The sequence below is a fragment of the Sycon ciliatum genome, chromosome 11, assembly GCF_964019385.1.
Source record: "Sycon ciliatum chromosome 11, ocSycCili1.1, whole genome shotgun sequence".
Classification (NCBI taxonomy): Eukaryota; Metazoa; Porifera; class Calcarea; order Leucosolenida; family Sycettidae; genus Sycon; species Sycon ciliatum.
The window spans coordinates 5,868,150-5,881,411 of NC_088653.1; the positions used below are offsets into that span (position 1 = coordinate 5,868,150).

At 49.1% G+C, this 13,262-nt stretch overlaps 1 protein-coding gene across 2 annotated transcripts in view; it reads right to left on the reverse strand.

Moving 5' to 3' along the window:
• The window catches only part of LOC135827707 (bone morphogenetic protein 2-like), a 33,784-nt gene that overhangs the window by 230 nt on the left and 20,292 nt on the right, over nucleotides 1-13,262 (reverse strand). Inside the window, exons 1-2 of one of the 2 annotated variants that reach the window (XM_065340160.1) lie at nucleotides 5,987-8,827; nucleotides 1-1,463 (exon numbers count right to left, since the gene is read on the reverse strand). The exon at nucleotides 1-1,463 is cut by the window's left edge and continues 230 nt beyond it. In XM_065340160.1, coding sequence (XP_065196232.1) covers nucleotides 589-1,463; nucleotides 5,987-6,407 — 1,296 coding nt within the window. In that variant the 5' untranslated portion in view covers nucleotides 6,408-8,827 and the 3' untranslated portion in view covers nucleotides 1-588. Of the gene's footprint in view, nucleotides 1,464-5,986; nucleotides 8,828-13,262 lie in introns of those variants that run through there. The other variant, XM_065340161.1, reaches the window with a different exon arrangement.

The window sequence follows — 13,262 nt, forward strand, 5'->3', positions numbered from 1 at the left end:
GCGTGTGTGTGTATGTGTGTATGTGTTCCAGCACCGTCGGCATACAGAAATGAGAGGATGCAACATAAGTTTGCGAATTTACAAACTCAAGATTTGTGATTGGTATTGTGCATGGTTTGTGGGAATTTGGGAGGTAGGGTTGGCAGACTCAAGATTGATGCAATGCGTAGTAGTAGTAGTAGTAGTACATGTACAGTGCGCGAATTTCTGCGCTGATCAGAAAGGTTGAAATAATGCATCTATAGCCGTATGCTCTGTATGGTCATGGTGAGTCATGCTCTGCGTCCGATGACATCATCATCAGCAGGATCACCATCAAGTAACGCCTTGATCAAGAAATCGATAATGACATCATAGTCGCTCCGTTAATGACATCATAGTCGCTCCGTCAATGTCATCATAGTCACTCTGTCAATGACATCATAGTCGCTCCGTCAATGTCATCCGATCATCATCACAAGTCAGCCAGGTGTGTCGAAATCATCACAATTCGGGAATGCATATCACAACGACCATAGGCGTTGCGATTGCATTTCATCACCGTCTGCCACACGACTCGACGATGACGTCGTGCCGGATCCTCATGCATCACCGGCAGCCGCACGACTCGACAACGACGTCGTGCCGGATCCTCGCCACCACCGTCCCCTGCACATGGTAGATAAACGACCTAGAGCCCATCGTGTTCGGCGAGCAGCACGGCGCGGGGATGATGTGCTCCAGGGTTTTATTGCTGTGCAGCACCGCCTGCAACCGCGCGTGATTGGTATGACGCACGCCGTTGGACGAGCCCGGCGAGATGCACTCGCCGTTGCAGATTCCGATGTCAAGCATCGCCGGCGAGATCAGAGAGTTTCCCAGGATGCCGGCGCTGCGGAAGTCGATATTGTACTCCTGGCGCACGCAGCCGTGCGGGTTGGCGCTCTTCTGGTTCTCGGCGATGGCGTTCCGCGATTGTTCCTGCGACGGCGATGATCGGCGAGACCGCCCGTACGGTGCCAGCACACGCTGGTCGCCGTGACGACGAATCGGCTCGGAGTAGTCATGGCTGTACACCAGCAGGACGGGCCGGTTCAGCTTGTTGAAACCGCGCACAAAGTGCACGTCGCGGCGCGAGCCGCACTTCATGCTCTCGTTGTTGGCCAGCACGTCCAGCTGGAGGCCGTGATTCGGCTCGCCCTTCATCCACTGCTTCACGGCCGGCAACACGTCAAACGTCTCCCAGCGGATCTTGTCCTGGTCGCGGATCATCGGGCTGAACGCTATCACCTTCTGCGTGATCAGCTCCTGGTGGCTGCCGTCCTCGCCCACGCGGTAGATGCGCACGATGCGAACGCCGCTGCCGGAGGATCTCGCCGCGCCCACCCGCAGCTTGGTGTGCAGCAGCAGCTCGGCGCGCACTAGCTTCTCCTTGTGGCTGGCCTGGTGCAGGTCAAACGTGATGATACTGCAGTTGTTGTGACCTGCAGCAGGGAAAGCAATAACAAACAGCACAGGGAATGGTACAATGAAATTAGATCTTTTTAATAGTATTATTATTATTATTATTATTATGTGCTTGTTCGCGTAGACATCAGCATAGCCTGCAGCTGCATTAATGGGCATGCAAATCATGCAAACCAGCCAAAAATGTTCGCATAAGCCACTTCGAATAGATACAAAAGACCATAACAGTTTCAGAAAAAGAAGAAATATGCGAAAAGAAGACAAAAACTAGGGTGCCGACACCACTCTGGCACAGATGCCCACCCAACCGCTTCGGTCAGCAGCAAGGGCACGGAACGCCTCCTTTTAATACGCCTCCTTTTAATAGTGGAGCCAAGAAACAAGTTTTTTTATTTTTTCATTAATTTTTTTCTATCGCACTGCCTCACCGGGAAAGGGAGAACGGGAGACCATTTTTATTCTTCTTTTTCTATTCTTCGGAAAACGCTGAATTGAGATAAATATAATTATGACGCCATGCTAGACTAATGACTATGTGGAAGGTAATACTGTACCGCATGCCAGTATTATGAGAGTTCACATACTAGTAGCAGTAGCAATTCATCATGTATTGTGTTCGAAAGCTTCACAACAGTTTCATAACAGTTTCTCCAACTGCAAGAATCGTGCAATATTGTAGGGAGACAACGAAGCGGGCAACAGAGAACAATGGGACGGTTCATGTAGGTGTTACAGGGTAGCCGTATAGGAAGTAGTTAACGGCAATACCACGAGGCAAAGCAATGGCAGCGATTTACATAGCTAAGTACAAGTGCAAATATTACAAGAAAGAACCAAAATGGTACATGTTATCTGTGGTTTGGCCAACACTATTAGACAATTGTAAGCAAGATAATACTGTGACTATTTCTGTTCCTTTTCCCTTGCCTGTATTTCACCTGACGAGAAGGCTTGGAAGTATCGTGGGTTTCTTAGCCCAAGTAAGATAATATTATTATTTATTTATGGAGTCAGAGGGTGCAACAGTTAACACAATGCTGAAGGTTCTACCTTCCCCTTTCTCACTTTGTTTCATAACTTGTCTCAAACCTTTATTCTCACGATAGCCTGGGGCAGTAAGAGAATTATTGTTTATGTTGTTGTTGTTGTTGTTGTTGTTGTTGTTGTTGTTGTTGTTGTTGTTGTTGTTGTTGTTGTTGTTGTTGTTGTTGTTGTTGTTGTTGTTGTGTTGTTGTTTGAATTCTTTATTCTCACGATGGCACGATCGCCAATAAGTGAGCTGTTCTTGTTGTTGTTGTTGTTGCTGCACCAAAACACTTTCGAACGAAATGCAATAGCGTATAAGACTTCGTTTGATAGTGTGTGTGTGTGTGTGTGTGTGTGTGTGTGTGTGTGTGTGTGTGTGTGTGTGTGCGTGCGTGTGTGTGTGTGTGTGTGTGTGTTTGTGTGTTACAATGACGGCAGCGGCTGATCTTATTGATGGCCAATATCAATATTATTGTTGTCTCTACGGCGTGCACATTCAAAGTAGAATCTGAGAATGTCTATAGCGCTTACTGTAGTGTCAGATACTGCTCATACAGAACTACGTACAGTCAAACCTCGCTAGGACGAACACTGATAAGGCGAACTTTCCTTTAGTACGAACTAGGGCCAATCCTTTGGTTGGCCACGCATCAATTCAAGTCAAAATTATTCGTTTTAATACGACGACATTCTGCACAGCGAACTACTGTAGTACATGTACAGCGCAATTTCCTGGGAGGAATGTGCTGCACAAACAAGGGCAATTCATAAACTCTTCCACACCCAACTTTACTTGGCTCTTTCATCCCAGATTGGGAATGTGCACGCGATGTACTTCCTGAGTGGAGTGCACGGCCACGTTGAGATGAGGACAGTTCGCCCATCGCGGACTTGAGAGACTTTTTCGCCACTTGCTGATTCCGAGCGCCGTGTTTTCCCCGAAAGTGGCCACTCGAGCGCGCAATTAGCGCCACTTTGCGAGATCGTCTCTCAGTGCTAACCGCATTAGACCTAAGCCAGAATGTCTACGGGCCCTTCACCCCTGTGGAGCGTGAAGTGAGAGAGGACTTCGCCCCTACAGTCGACACCAAGCTAGATGTCGCAGTCCAGTGCTGCGCTGAGCCGCACGCAGAATATTTCAGATGCTCTGCCATTATTATGGTTCGATGATTGCGTCTGCCGTCGTTGATTCGCTCCCGTAAATCCCTCTGTACCCGTGTCCAAAGGTTATCTCGGCTCGGTCATCTCTCGCTAGCGGTGCGTGTGTGACTCCGAGGCACACACTAGTACCTGATGCGAGTAGACCTTCACAGTTCAGTCCATTCACAATCTGTAGATCTACATGATTGTATTCGTCGCTGGCATGTTTTCCCTCTGTTGACCCACAGTTCACATGTTCCTGCCGTGTATGCCCGGGGGTGCATGTTTTTGGCTAAATACACGCAGTGTATTCATAGCCCAGCCGATAGAGACTATTTTCAAGCTGAAAGTGGATTGCGGATTGGATGCGTCCCACAACGCGAGATACACGCTGATAAACATCCAGGACGCAATGACAATGTAGGCGTCCATGCGCGTGGCCGTGGCTCGGGACAACTACGGGATACCGGGAGGTCGCGAGCATGACTCGACGGATTGTTGCAAGGAGAACAGTTTTCACACGGTACATGATTGTGTTGACACAGTCCTATTTGCTAGGCCAACTCATTTCCCAACAATTACTAGTCGATCTCCGTAGACCCTACGTGCGGACAGAACACACACCAGAGAAAGCGCAATTGCAAGATTGCCGAAAGAAGCTCGAAGAGGCCCTAATAATGCAGTACAGGATGTATTGGTCCCGTAAACTCAATGAGCCAGGGTTTCCTGCACTAAATCACACCAAATGAGAAAACCTTTATTGGTGTCAATCAATGTCTCGCCGCACAACGCTATCAGGTATAAACAACTACATGTATCCCACAGACACCCCGGCCACTGCAGCCAAACCCTCTGAGAGACACCAAGAGCGAAACCCGGGTTACTGTGATTAGAACGTCACTCAGCGCCCATCCCAGCCCGTGGTAGATTTGGGTCAGTGTTGTGACATCTGCCAGTGTCGACATGAAAACAATGCCATCGTTCATTTACAGTTCAAAACTACAACAAAACGTAGCCAAGTCTCTGAACACCGGTATCTAGACCAACAGAGAACTAGAATTATGACATTGTTTAGAAATCGTATTGTATTTTTGTCTGGCGTTGTAATCATCAATTCATCATTTTACTTGAGTGTTCTTAAAGATCCTAAGCGGGTTAAGTTCCTCTTACAGGGTGCCCACCGCGCTATTGGTGCCCGGCTCGGGTATGCACAAAATCGTCAACGGAAGATACTGCAGAACCATCGACTTCACTACACCGTTGAAGTGATTTCTGGGGACGAGGTGCCTCGGCATCATCATTCGCAGTCAGCGCAATCACCATGCACCGAACGCGGATGCTCGCCTCGTCAGTATGCAGGACTGAATCTGGTCATCGTGGTGGACTCGCACGAACGAAATACAAAAGTCATGTACCGATTCTAGTAAGCTCAGCGTTTGCGTGGTCGATCGAAACGAGTTTCGCCGAACTCTCCCAAAAGGAGCGGCAGGGCGGCAGGCAGGAAAGATCGCGCGCTACCAGACGGAGACTCCCTGGATTTAGGCTGAGGCGCCTGTGGAGAATCCATGAATACAAATACTGTAATATAGAATGGCAGAGAGTCAAACTAACTGCTGGTGTACGACCACCCAATAGGTACAAGTAATTACGATTTTTACTTGAATTCGTACAACCCAACGGGCCGGGCCGTGTCGCCCAATTACATGGAAGCGAGTGGAGGCAATTGTATGAAGTTAGTTGTACAAAACGGAACAATCATGTTTCTAGTGCCTTTTTCGCCTTTGGCCGTCCCAGATGTGAACTGTCCGCTAATGCCTTGGGGGACTTCACGACACGCATCGCAACTTCACACATTCACGCGTTAATTTACGTCGACGTATTCTCGCGCTTCTCGTCCAAGGGCCGGAAACGAACATCCGGCATATAATTGTAAACAGTGAAATGTACCACATGCTCATCTAGTGTTCCTGCTATTGTACCGGAGGTCGTTGACAAGTTACGCAACGAGCGAAAACACAACCTTACACACACACACACGCGCGCGCGCGCACACACACACATACACATAGGGTGACAAGTCACAGTACAGTTGCAGGACAGTATGCGGTCGCAGTGGTACATTCACACCAACTTTACCTGGAGCCATCTACCAAGGAAACTACTAAGGAATTCACCAGCCCGCGTAGTTTACTTCGTATTGTGATGCGGATTCCATTTCACCATCCTACGCAGCTCGTCACCCCATTGCCTCTCCTCAAAAGGAGCGCGCGGTCAGAATTGACACCCAGAAACGATACTAACACTGGCAGTGACAAATTCGTACTTGACAGCTGTACTAGCGAACATGCAGCCAGTGGGGTAGGCGATTGCTTACCTTTCTTTCGAGTGTCCGTCATAGGAATTGCTCGTATTATGTCATACTGCTCCGTTCGGTTTTTCGTTATGTCGTACTCTTCCACGTCCCGACTCCTGCTCAGGTTCTCCTCGCTTTGTTCCATCAACTGCAGAATGGTATCTTTTCTCCGTTGTTCTTTACGCGTTGACATCGATTCCCTCGCCGGCTCCCTAAACTCTTTTTCTGTGGGGCCGTTTGGTTTCGGCCCGGACAAGTCCTCCTCTCCCATGATGACTCGTGCTATCTTTCTGGCCGTTTCGTGCGCGTCGGAGGGTGACACCGCCTGTGCATGCGCTGTCAGCACTGTAGCACTCCGCGTCCGACTCACCGCTAGGGCCAACGCTAACAGGGCAGCAAGCAAAGCTTGTGCAGAGAACTCCGTCCGTAGAGAGTGGCGCATGGTCGCGGCGGCGCCTGCTGCTCCTGCTGCTGCTCCTCTGGTCTATCCAACAGGTGCTGATGGTGGAGATGTCCGAGCCAAGGGAGGCAAACAGGTCTGATGCCACACCACCACACAGAGAACAGCACTATCTGTTCTCGCTTCCTTTCTATAATACTCTTGAAAATTCTCTATCGGCCACAACTCCTGATGTTTGTGCCCTTCTCCAGTGTCTGAACGTTGATGGATGGAGTGTATCTTTCAGTTTCTCTAAGAGCGATGCTGCAATGGCTAAAACCGTTATGGAACACTGGTGGCTCTCCGAGGGCACTATCGGCTTCTGATGGTTGCGTCCGGTACTCCAGACTCTTTATAACTCTTCTGTCGACGGCTCTGAGCAGGCCAGAACGAGAGGGAGAGTCACGCTGCTAAACCAGGAGCACACGACAACACACACCCGTACCTTGGTCTTGTTTATTCGCTGTTAGGACAGCACTGCACTGACCTACCGTCGGTGTCTACAGCAGGACACCGTGGAGCTGCGGAAGAGGAAAACGTAGAGAGTTCTCTGCAGACTCGACGGTTACTGCTAGACAATCCACTGGTGTCTTCAGGTCACACCAATCCGCACTGGGACTCGGTGCAACCGATACGATGCTGACGCACACGAGCGCTGCGTACTGTTTGACTTCAAAGTCGTCCGCTAGAAAAGCAGCTCAGAGCGGAATCACCGGCAGCACTGAGACTTCAACGTGTATGGAGCAGTGAGCGGGTGACAGGACCAAGAATCCCGGACGGAATGCACAGGAATGCGGTGTCGATCTATTTCGCGATGGCGACGGGGCTCGGAGGTGACGATGTACTGAGGTCGTCGTCGTCGTCGTCGTTGTCGTCTTCTTCACCTGCTCAATCAGTCTGCGCGAGAAGAAAGCTTCACTCAACACCACGCGCTGAACCGGGGAAGTCACCGCGCCGCTCAACCCTGGCGCACAGAATGCTTCAACTAAGCGGCAACTGTGGCGGCAGATTTGTTACTCTCTAGGTGTTCCCGTACTGGGCAAGGGGTGATTGTGGGTCAACGAACAACGACACACACGCTCTCTCCACAAGTAGCTGATAACGGTTCACCAATGTTTAGCTTCAGTAACAATAGTGATGACGATTGTAACAGAAGCAGCTGGATATCGACAACAACAATACGGCGTGCACAGTCTCCGCGGGTATATATAGATTTTTCGCAGCAGGGACGCGTCAAAATAGTCGCCAGGAGTCCAGGATTCTCAGATCTTGGTCAGCATTCGCCAGTCCCCTGATCCGAGGGCTGGTGTGTGTGTATAGCAAAGGAGTCTCACCCAACTCTCGGCTTTCTCCCTGCCAGCCGTATGCAACTCTTTGGTGCGTGTACTGTTCTGGAATCCGGCTGACTGTTGTCGTTGTGATTTGGTGCAGCTCTGACTGGTGATAGCAACGACGGTGATGACGAAGTAGAATTCCCTGTTCGTTGTTGTTGACAGCAGCAGCAGCAGCAGCCACGATGGGCAGATGAAGCATCAATGACTAGTTGTCTCATATCTAGAGTGAACTAGACGAGGCTGCTGCTGGTGGGGGATGACAAACGACCTCTCCGTATACACACGCAACTGCATAGGGTACAACGGGATGCTCTGTCGTTCGAACATACAACACCACCAGGGTATTGGGAGCACAGACGCTTCCTCCTGAAGTCCCGGACGACGGAACGGCAGCTTGTCCAAGAGTTGTATACCATCAGCTTGAAGGAGCGCGTGCGTGTGAGCGTGTCAATAGCGAATTCTTCCGTCTGTCAAACGTGTACATACAAGCTGCACATACGCACACTTTCTCGACAACTTTTGTCCGGGAGACGCTGACAATTTCTGCCTATTTTTCTATTTTAGCGCCAACCGGTGTCCAGTGCGCTTCGGGTGCACTGCGAGCTCGTGCGTCGACGATTCAAGAAAATAATTCTGACACGCCGAAGTACTAGCAGACGGGAGCTCACACAGCGCAGAGCGAGGGCAGCATAACAATCTACAAGAAGCTCTTGATGCTTACACGCAGCTGAGGGCAATGGTGTACCAGTTGCCGTCGGGGCTTTCTCCTAGTGAGCTGCGAGCATTGCATCTGCAGTGCAGCACATGCACAGTATGGAATGCGAAACCATAGCACAGACCTCACAGCACTATGAGTCTGACTGTGTGAACAGCCACTAAGTTCTAAGCGCACACATGCACTTAAACAGCCCAATTACAGACACACACACATACACACGCGCTGTGCTGGAGAGCCACCTCGCGCCGCCCTATAGCATAGCATGTTATTCCTGGGCTCCGCACTGTGATTCAACACACGTACGGAATACATACATGCGTATGACCTCGCACATAATTGCACTGCGGGGATCTGGCGGCACAAATGCATAACCTTCTCGCAGGGCTCTACCTACCTACATCCTTCCGAACCCAACCACCTACGTACCCATAGACATAGTCACATCGCTCGACAGCTTCAACAGTTCAAGCCAATCGTGGCAGGCACAATTTCCCCCCAAAACGATGCCACACGAGATTGTTTCGCTGTGAGTAACAGCGTCCTGCATGCACGGAGTGAAGCTGCGAAGCGTGTCCAGCCGCTAGGCGGTGCATGCAGTGCAGTGTGGATGGGACGGTACGGGCACGCGTCGCCTGAATGCCACTAGACATGGTGTCCGTAATCACAGGATGTACAGTGTACATGTACATGCATTACTCCTGGCCCCTTGAGCAGGACTGGATGACTTGGAAGATCACAACACATCACTACAAGACTGGCAAGTGCAGCAGGACATGTCGACACTGGAATAAGTACGTAGAGCTATGTTAAGATGACCAACTGACGTGCAGCAATGCTAGCCTGACGGATGGCCGTTAACTTCATGGACAATGCCATGCCAGTCAGTCATCTCCACTACTAATGCAATGTCATGCAGCCCTATTTCCAGGCTGTGTCGAAACCTGCCATGCCACGGTACGACTAGCGCTAGTGTCAGGTCGACTGAGGTGAACCTCTCTGCATACGCCACGTTCAGGGAGAGCAAGAGGCGCACACACATGCAGAGAGACAGAGAGAACATAGGAAGAGCGGATTGGAGATTGGGAGAAGACAACAATGACGAAGTAGGCGCTGTCAGTGAGACACGTGACAGAACAAGGGTGTCCTAGAAGCCACTTAGCCTGGCACATACATAATGACGTTGATTGCCAGCCTTGACCCCATCACTGCATGATCACTGAGGCTGATGTTTGCACTCTCCTGTGTCCTGCAATATATCAGATTCTCTTCTGCGACCTGCCGTAAAGATTTTGATCCACTAGGCATCACACGACATCATGGATTTCTAACATTAAAAGTTGGACGGGTCTTCCCTTGCACGCCCTCTCTCATGCAGCACACGATAGAGTTGAATTCAGAGACATCATTCACAATTCTCTCGCTGATTAGATGCCTCTACGATCACCTTGTGATTTTGAGTTATACATACATACATACATACATACAGCACACTTTACATCTACAATTTTGTAAACAACTACAAAATTGTAATGCTCTTACTTCTCGAAGTAGTTAGTTAAATATGTGTGTGCAGGGATTGCTGCCATCGATACACTCACGATCACACGCCAAACAGAATGCAGTCTACTAAAGTAATAGCATTAGACCAGACCATGCACTGGCCATGCCGAACCTGTCAGGATTGAACAGCGCCAGTCAGGGATTTGCATTCGACACCCCACTCGTCGCGTAACTACTCAGTAACTCTTTCGGTTCTGGAGTGCTCTTACACCACTGGTACAATGATCTCTGGATACGTTGTAAGTGACTTCTGACGAAGTCGCCAGAGCGGTGACTTTGACATTTCGCTTTTTCGCATGCAAGCGCTAATTAGAAAGAACGGAGCGCGTAATGCAGCGCAAAGGGAAACAGTTTGACAATCTATCAACTGGTTTGAGGGAAAGACACAAACGGGAAAAGTCTGAAGAAAAAAAATTGACTGTCACCACCAGGACTCGAACTAGGGACCCTCGCTTGTAGCCAGCGATGCTCTGACCACTGAGCTATGGTGTAGTCGTCATCCCAGCAGAGACCGTTTGACAATCATGAATACATAATTGTTGTGATGGTCAGGGTCCCTCTGCTCGATCACTGCACACGATTTCTTCGCTGCATACGTCACCACATTTTCGTGCATGGCCAATCATCAGAGTGAAAACAGTATTAGTATTGTGATGATAGAAAGTGAAATCCAGCCGGTGAGTACAGCAACACCACATTCCTAGTACAGGCTAGCAGTGTGGGTAGAGCTATGGTCGCATTGCCACCGGGGGCTGGTACAGGTACATGCAACGTGTCGGATTTCACTTGGCAGTGCTGTACACGAACATGTGGCAAAGAAGGCCTGTCGCTATCAGAATGATAAGAATACGAAGAGCAATTGAGAATCTTCTCCACCCACGACCCTTCTGCTCACAGTAGCCACGACCAACACGGAGACCATGCGAAAAAATCTACCCACTTGGCAGAAGCATCCAACTCATTTGCTGTTTCGTCGTCTTTCACAGCATGTGAGGTGGGTAGTGGCGGGCTATTTCTGGGACTTCTCGGTGGGTTGTTTCTGAACGCTCTAAGAGGTCAGGGCCACCCCAGGTAGGCATCGCAGCGGATGGACATTCCTCAGCTCACGATCAGCAGGGGATGTACTTTACGTTTTCCGTCTCCCGTACATGTATACAGTCGTGCTATGAACATGATACGAGTACGCATGTAACCAATTGAGGGGGTTATGTACTCTTGGTGTAACATGTACATTATAATTATGCATACTAGTTTTTTTGTTTTTTCTAGGGAGGTTTAGTTCCATGTACAAAAAAATGTTTGGCACCTTTGATCAGGGGATGGCCCACGCCTGGTAAAAATACTAGTAGTAGGTGTCCAAAGCTGCCCCAGCTGTGGTTCGCTGTTGGACAGGCACCCAGACAGCACAGCGGTTAAGTGCAGTGACGTCACAGTCACATGGTCAGTACAGAACTGTCCAACCAGCCTCAGTAATACTACTAATGGCATGATGACATCGTTCATAGCAGAGGACGTGATGACATGACAGGCAGAAAATTGCGTGGGTCAATAATTTCGTCCAACTACAAAGAGTTCCTCTGGTTGCGAATTTCGTCCATGGATCATAGGAGTGTACTGAAAAGCTGCACAAATCGACATTAGTCCGGCATTTAATTTAGTCCAAAAGCTCCTTGGACGAAAAAGACGAAATTAAATTCCAGACAAATGTTTCTGCTTCTATAGTAGATAGGAAGGGAACACAGCAGTGGCAGTGGTGTGGTCTGTGCCTAGGGTCCGGCGGATTCTGCCGGCAGAAAAATTGGCAGAATTCAGTACTTTTTCTGGCACGCTTCATGCATGTTTGGTATATGGATAAAGACATGGAGCAGAATTCGAGGAATTTCCCGCCATAAGGTTTGTATGGCTCTGCCAATTTCACTGCTTTTCGAGCAGAATCTGCCACCTTTTCGAGCATTATCCGCCGGTGCCTATTTCAGACTGTGCCGGCTACTGTGTACTCTGGACAGTCTGGTGTACATGACATCGAGAAAGGCTGTGACTCTATGAGACGGGGTTATGAGTTATTATACAATCATGTACATACATACACAAAGTGTCTGAGGTCCTTGCTGCAAATAGTGCTCAATGCCTAACAAGGCCAGGGCAGAGCGTACTACCCAAGGCAGAACAACAGAGACCAAAGCGTTCTCGTAACTCGGAGTTTCTTGTTCAAAAACACTCATCAGACGATAGAACATAATAATGTACATACGTACATGCAGAGGACCATAGGGCCAATTCATGAGAGGATGTGGCAGATTCATCCTAATACGATAGACCTTCAACTACCTCAGGCTCAAGCGTTTGTTGGCAGACAACTCTAGCTCGCTATCGGCGAGTTCCTAATGACCGATAGCCGGATTGTGCGTTGTGCACACATGCTTGTCATGATGTGTGCTGGGCAGTGGGCATCCTTGTCAGCCCCAGCGCCTCAACGCGCACTGTAAAAAAAAAACTAAAAATGGAAGAACTGTGACGACCTGTTGAAACGGACCAAGTCGTGAACAAATCACCCAATCCAGGACGCATTCCTGGGCTAAGAAGGCAACTCACGCAGAACGCGCAAATTTACTTGTAGACTTGCAAGAGGGACAGAACCTCGTCAACAGATTCAATTAGTAGCGCTCCTTTCCTGGTGTTATCCGCCTCAACGCACCAAGTCGAGCTTAGATTCGACCAGGATTTGAATTTTTTAAGATCGGAGGTAAGCTTTCTTCCCGTTCGTGTCCCCGGGAGAGGTGATCCTGCACGGTAGATTGCTGTGACTCAGTTTGTCACGTGGTAAACTGTGGCATGAGACTCAATTGCCGGGATGAGCTAATCATGTTAAGCAAAAACTGGTGTTAGTAGGAACAGCGTGAATACATCGAAGCTGATGCAAAGTAAGTTGACTAGTGCTGCAACAGTAGAACAAGGCCAGTTCGCTGCAACTCTGAGAGTTTCATGCTCATGCCAGTGCGATCGTCCGGCAATATCTAGGGTTCCCTTTAAAAAGGCGCTGACGCCTGTTGGGAATTCCCTAGTAAAAGAAGAATAAATAATACTAAACATAATATTTATACAAAAGAGAAAGACCAAGGAACTACAAGTTACGCTATACTGTCCACTAACACCACCAGCAGTTACTAAACAATCAGCTCATGCCATAACAATTGATTAGTATCTGGTGGTGTTAGTGGACAGTATAGCGTAACTTGTAGTTCCTTG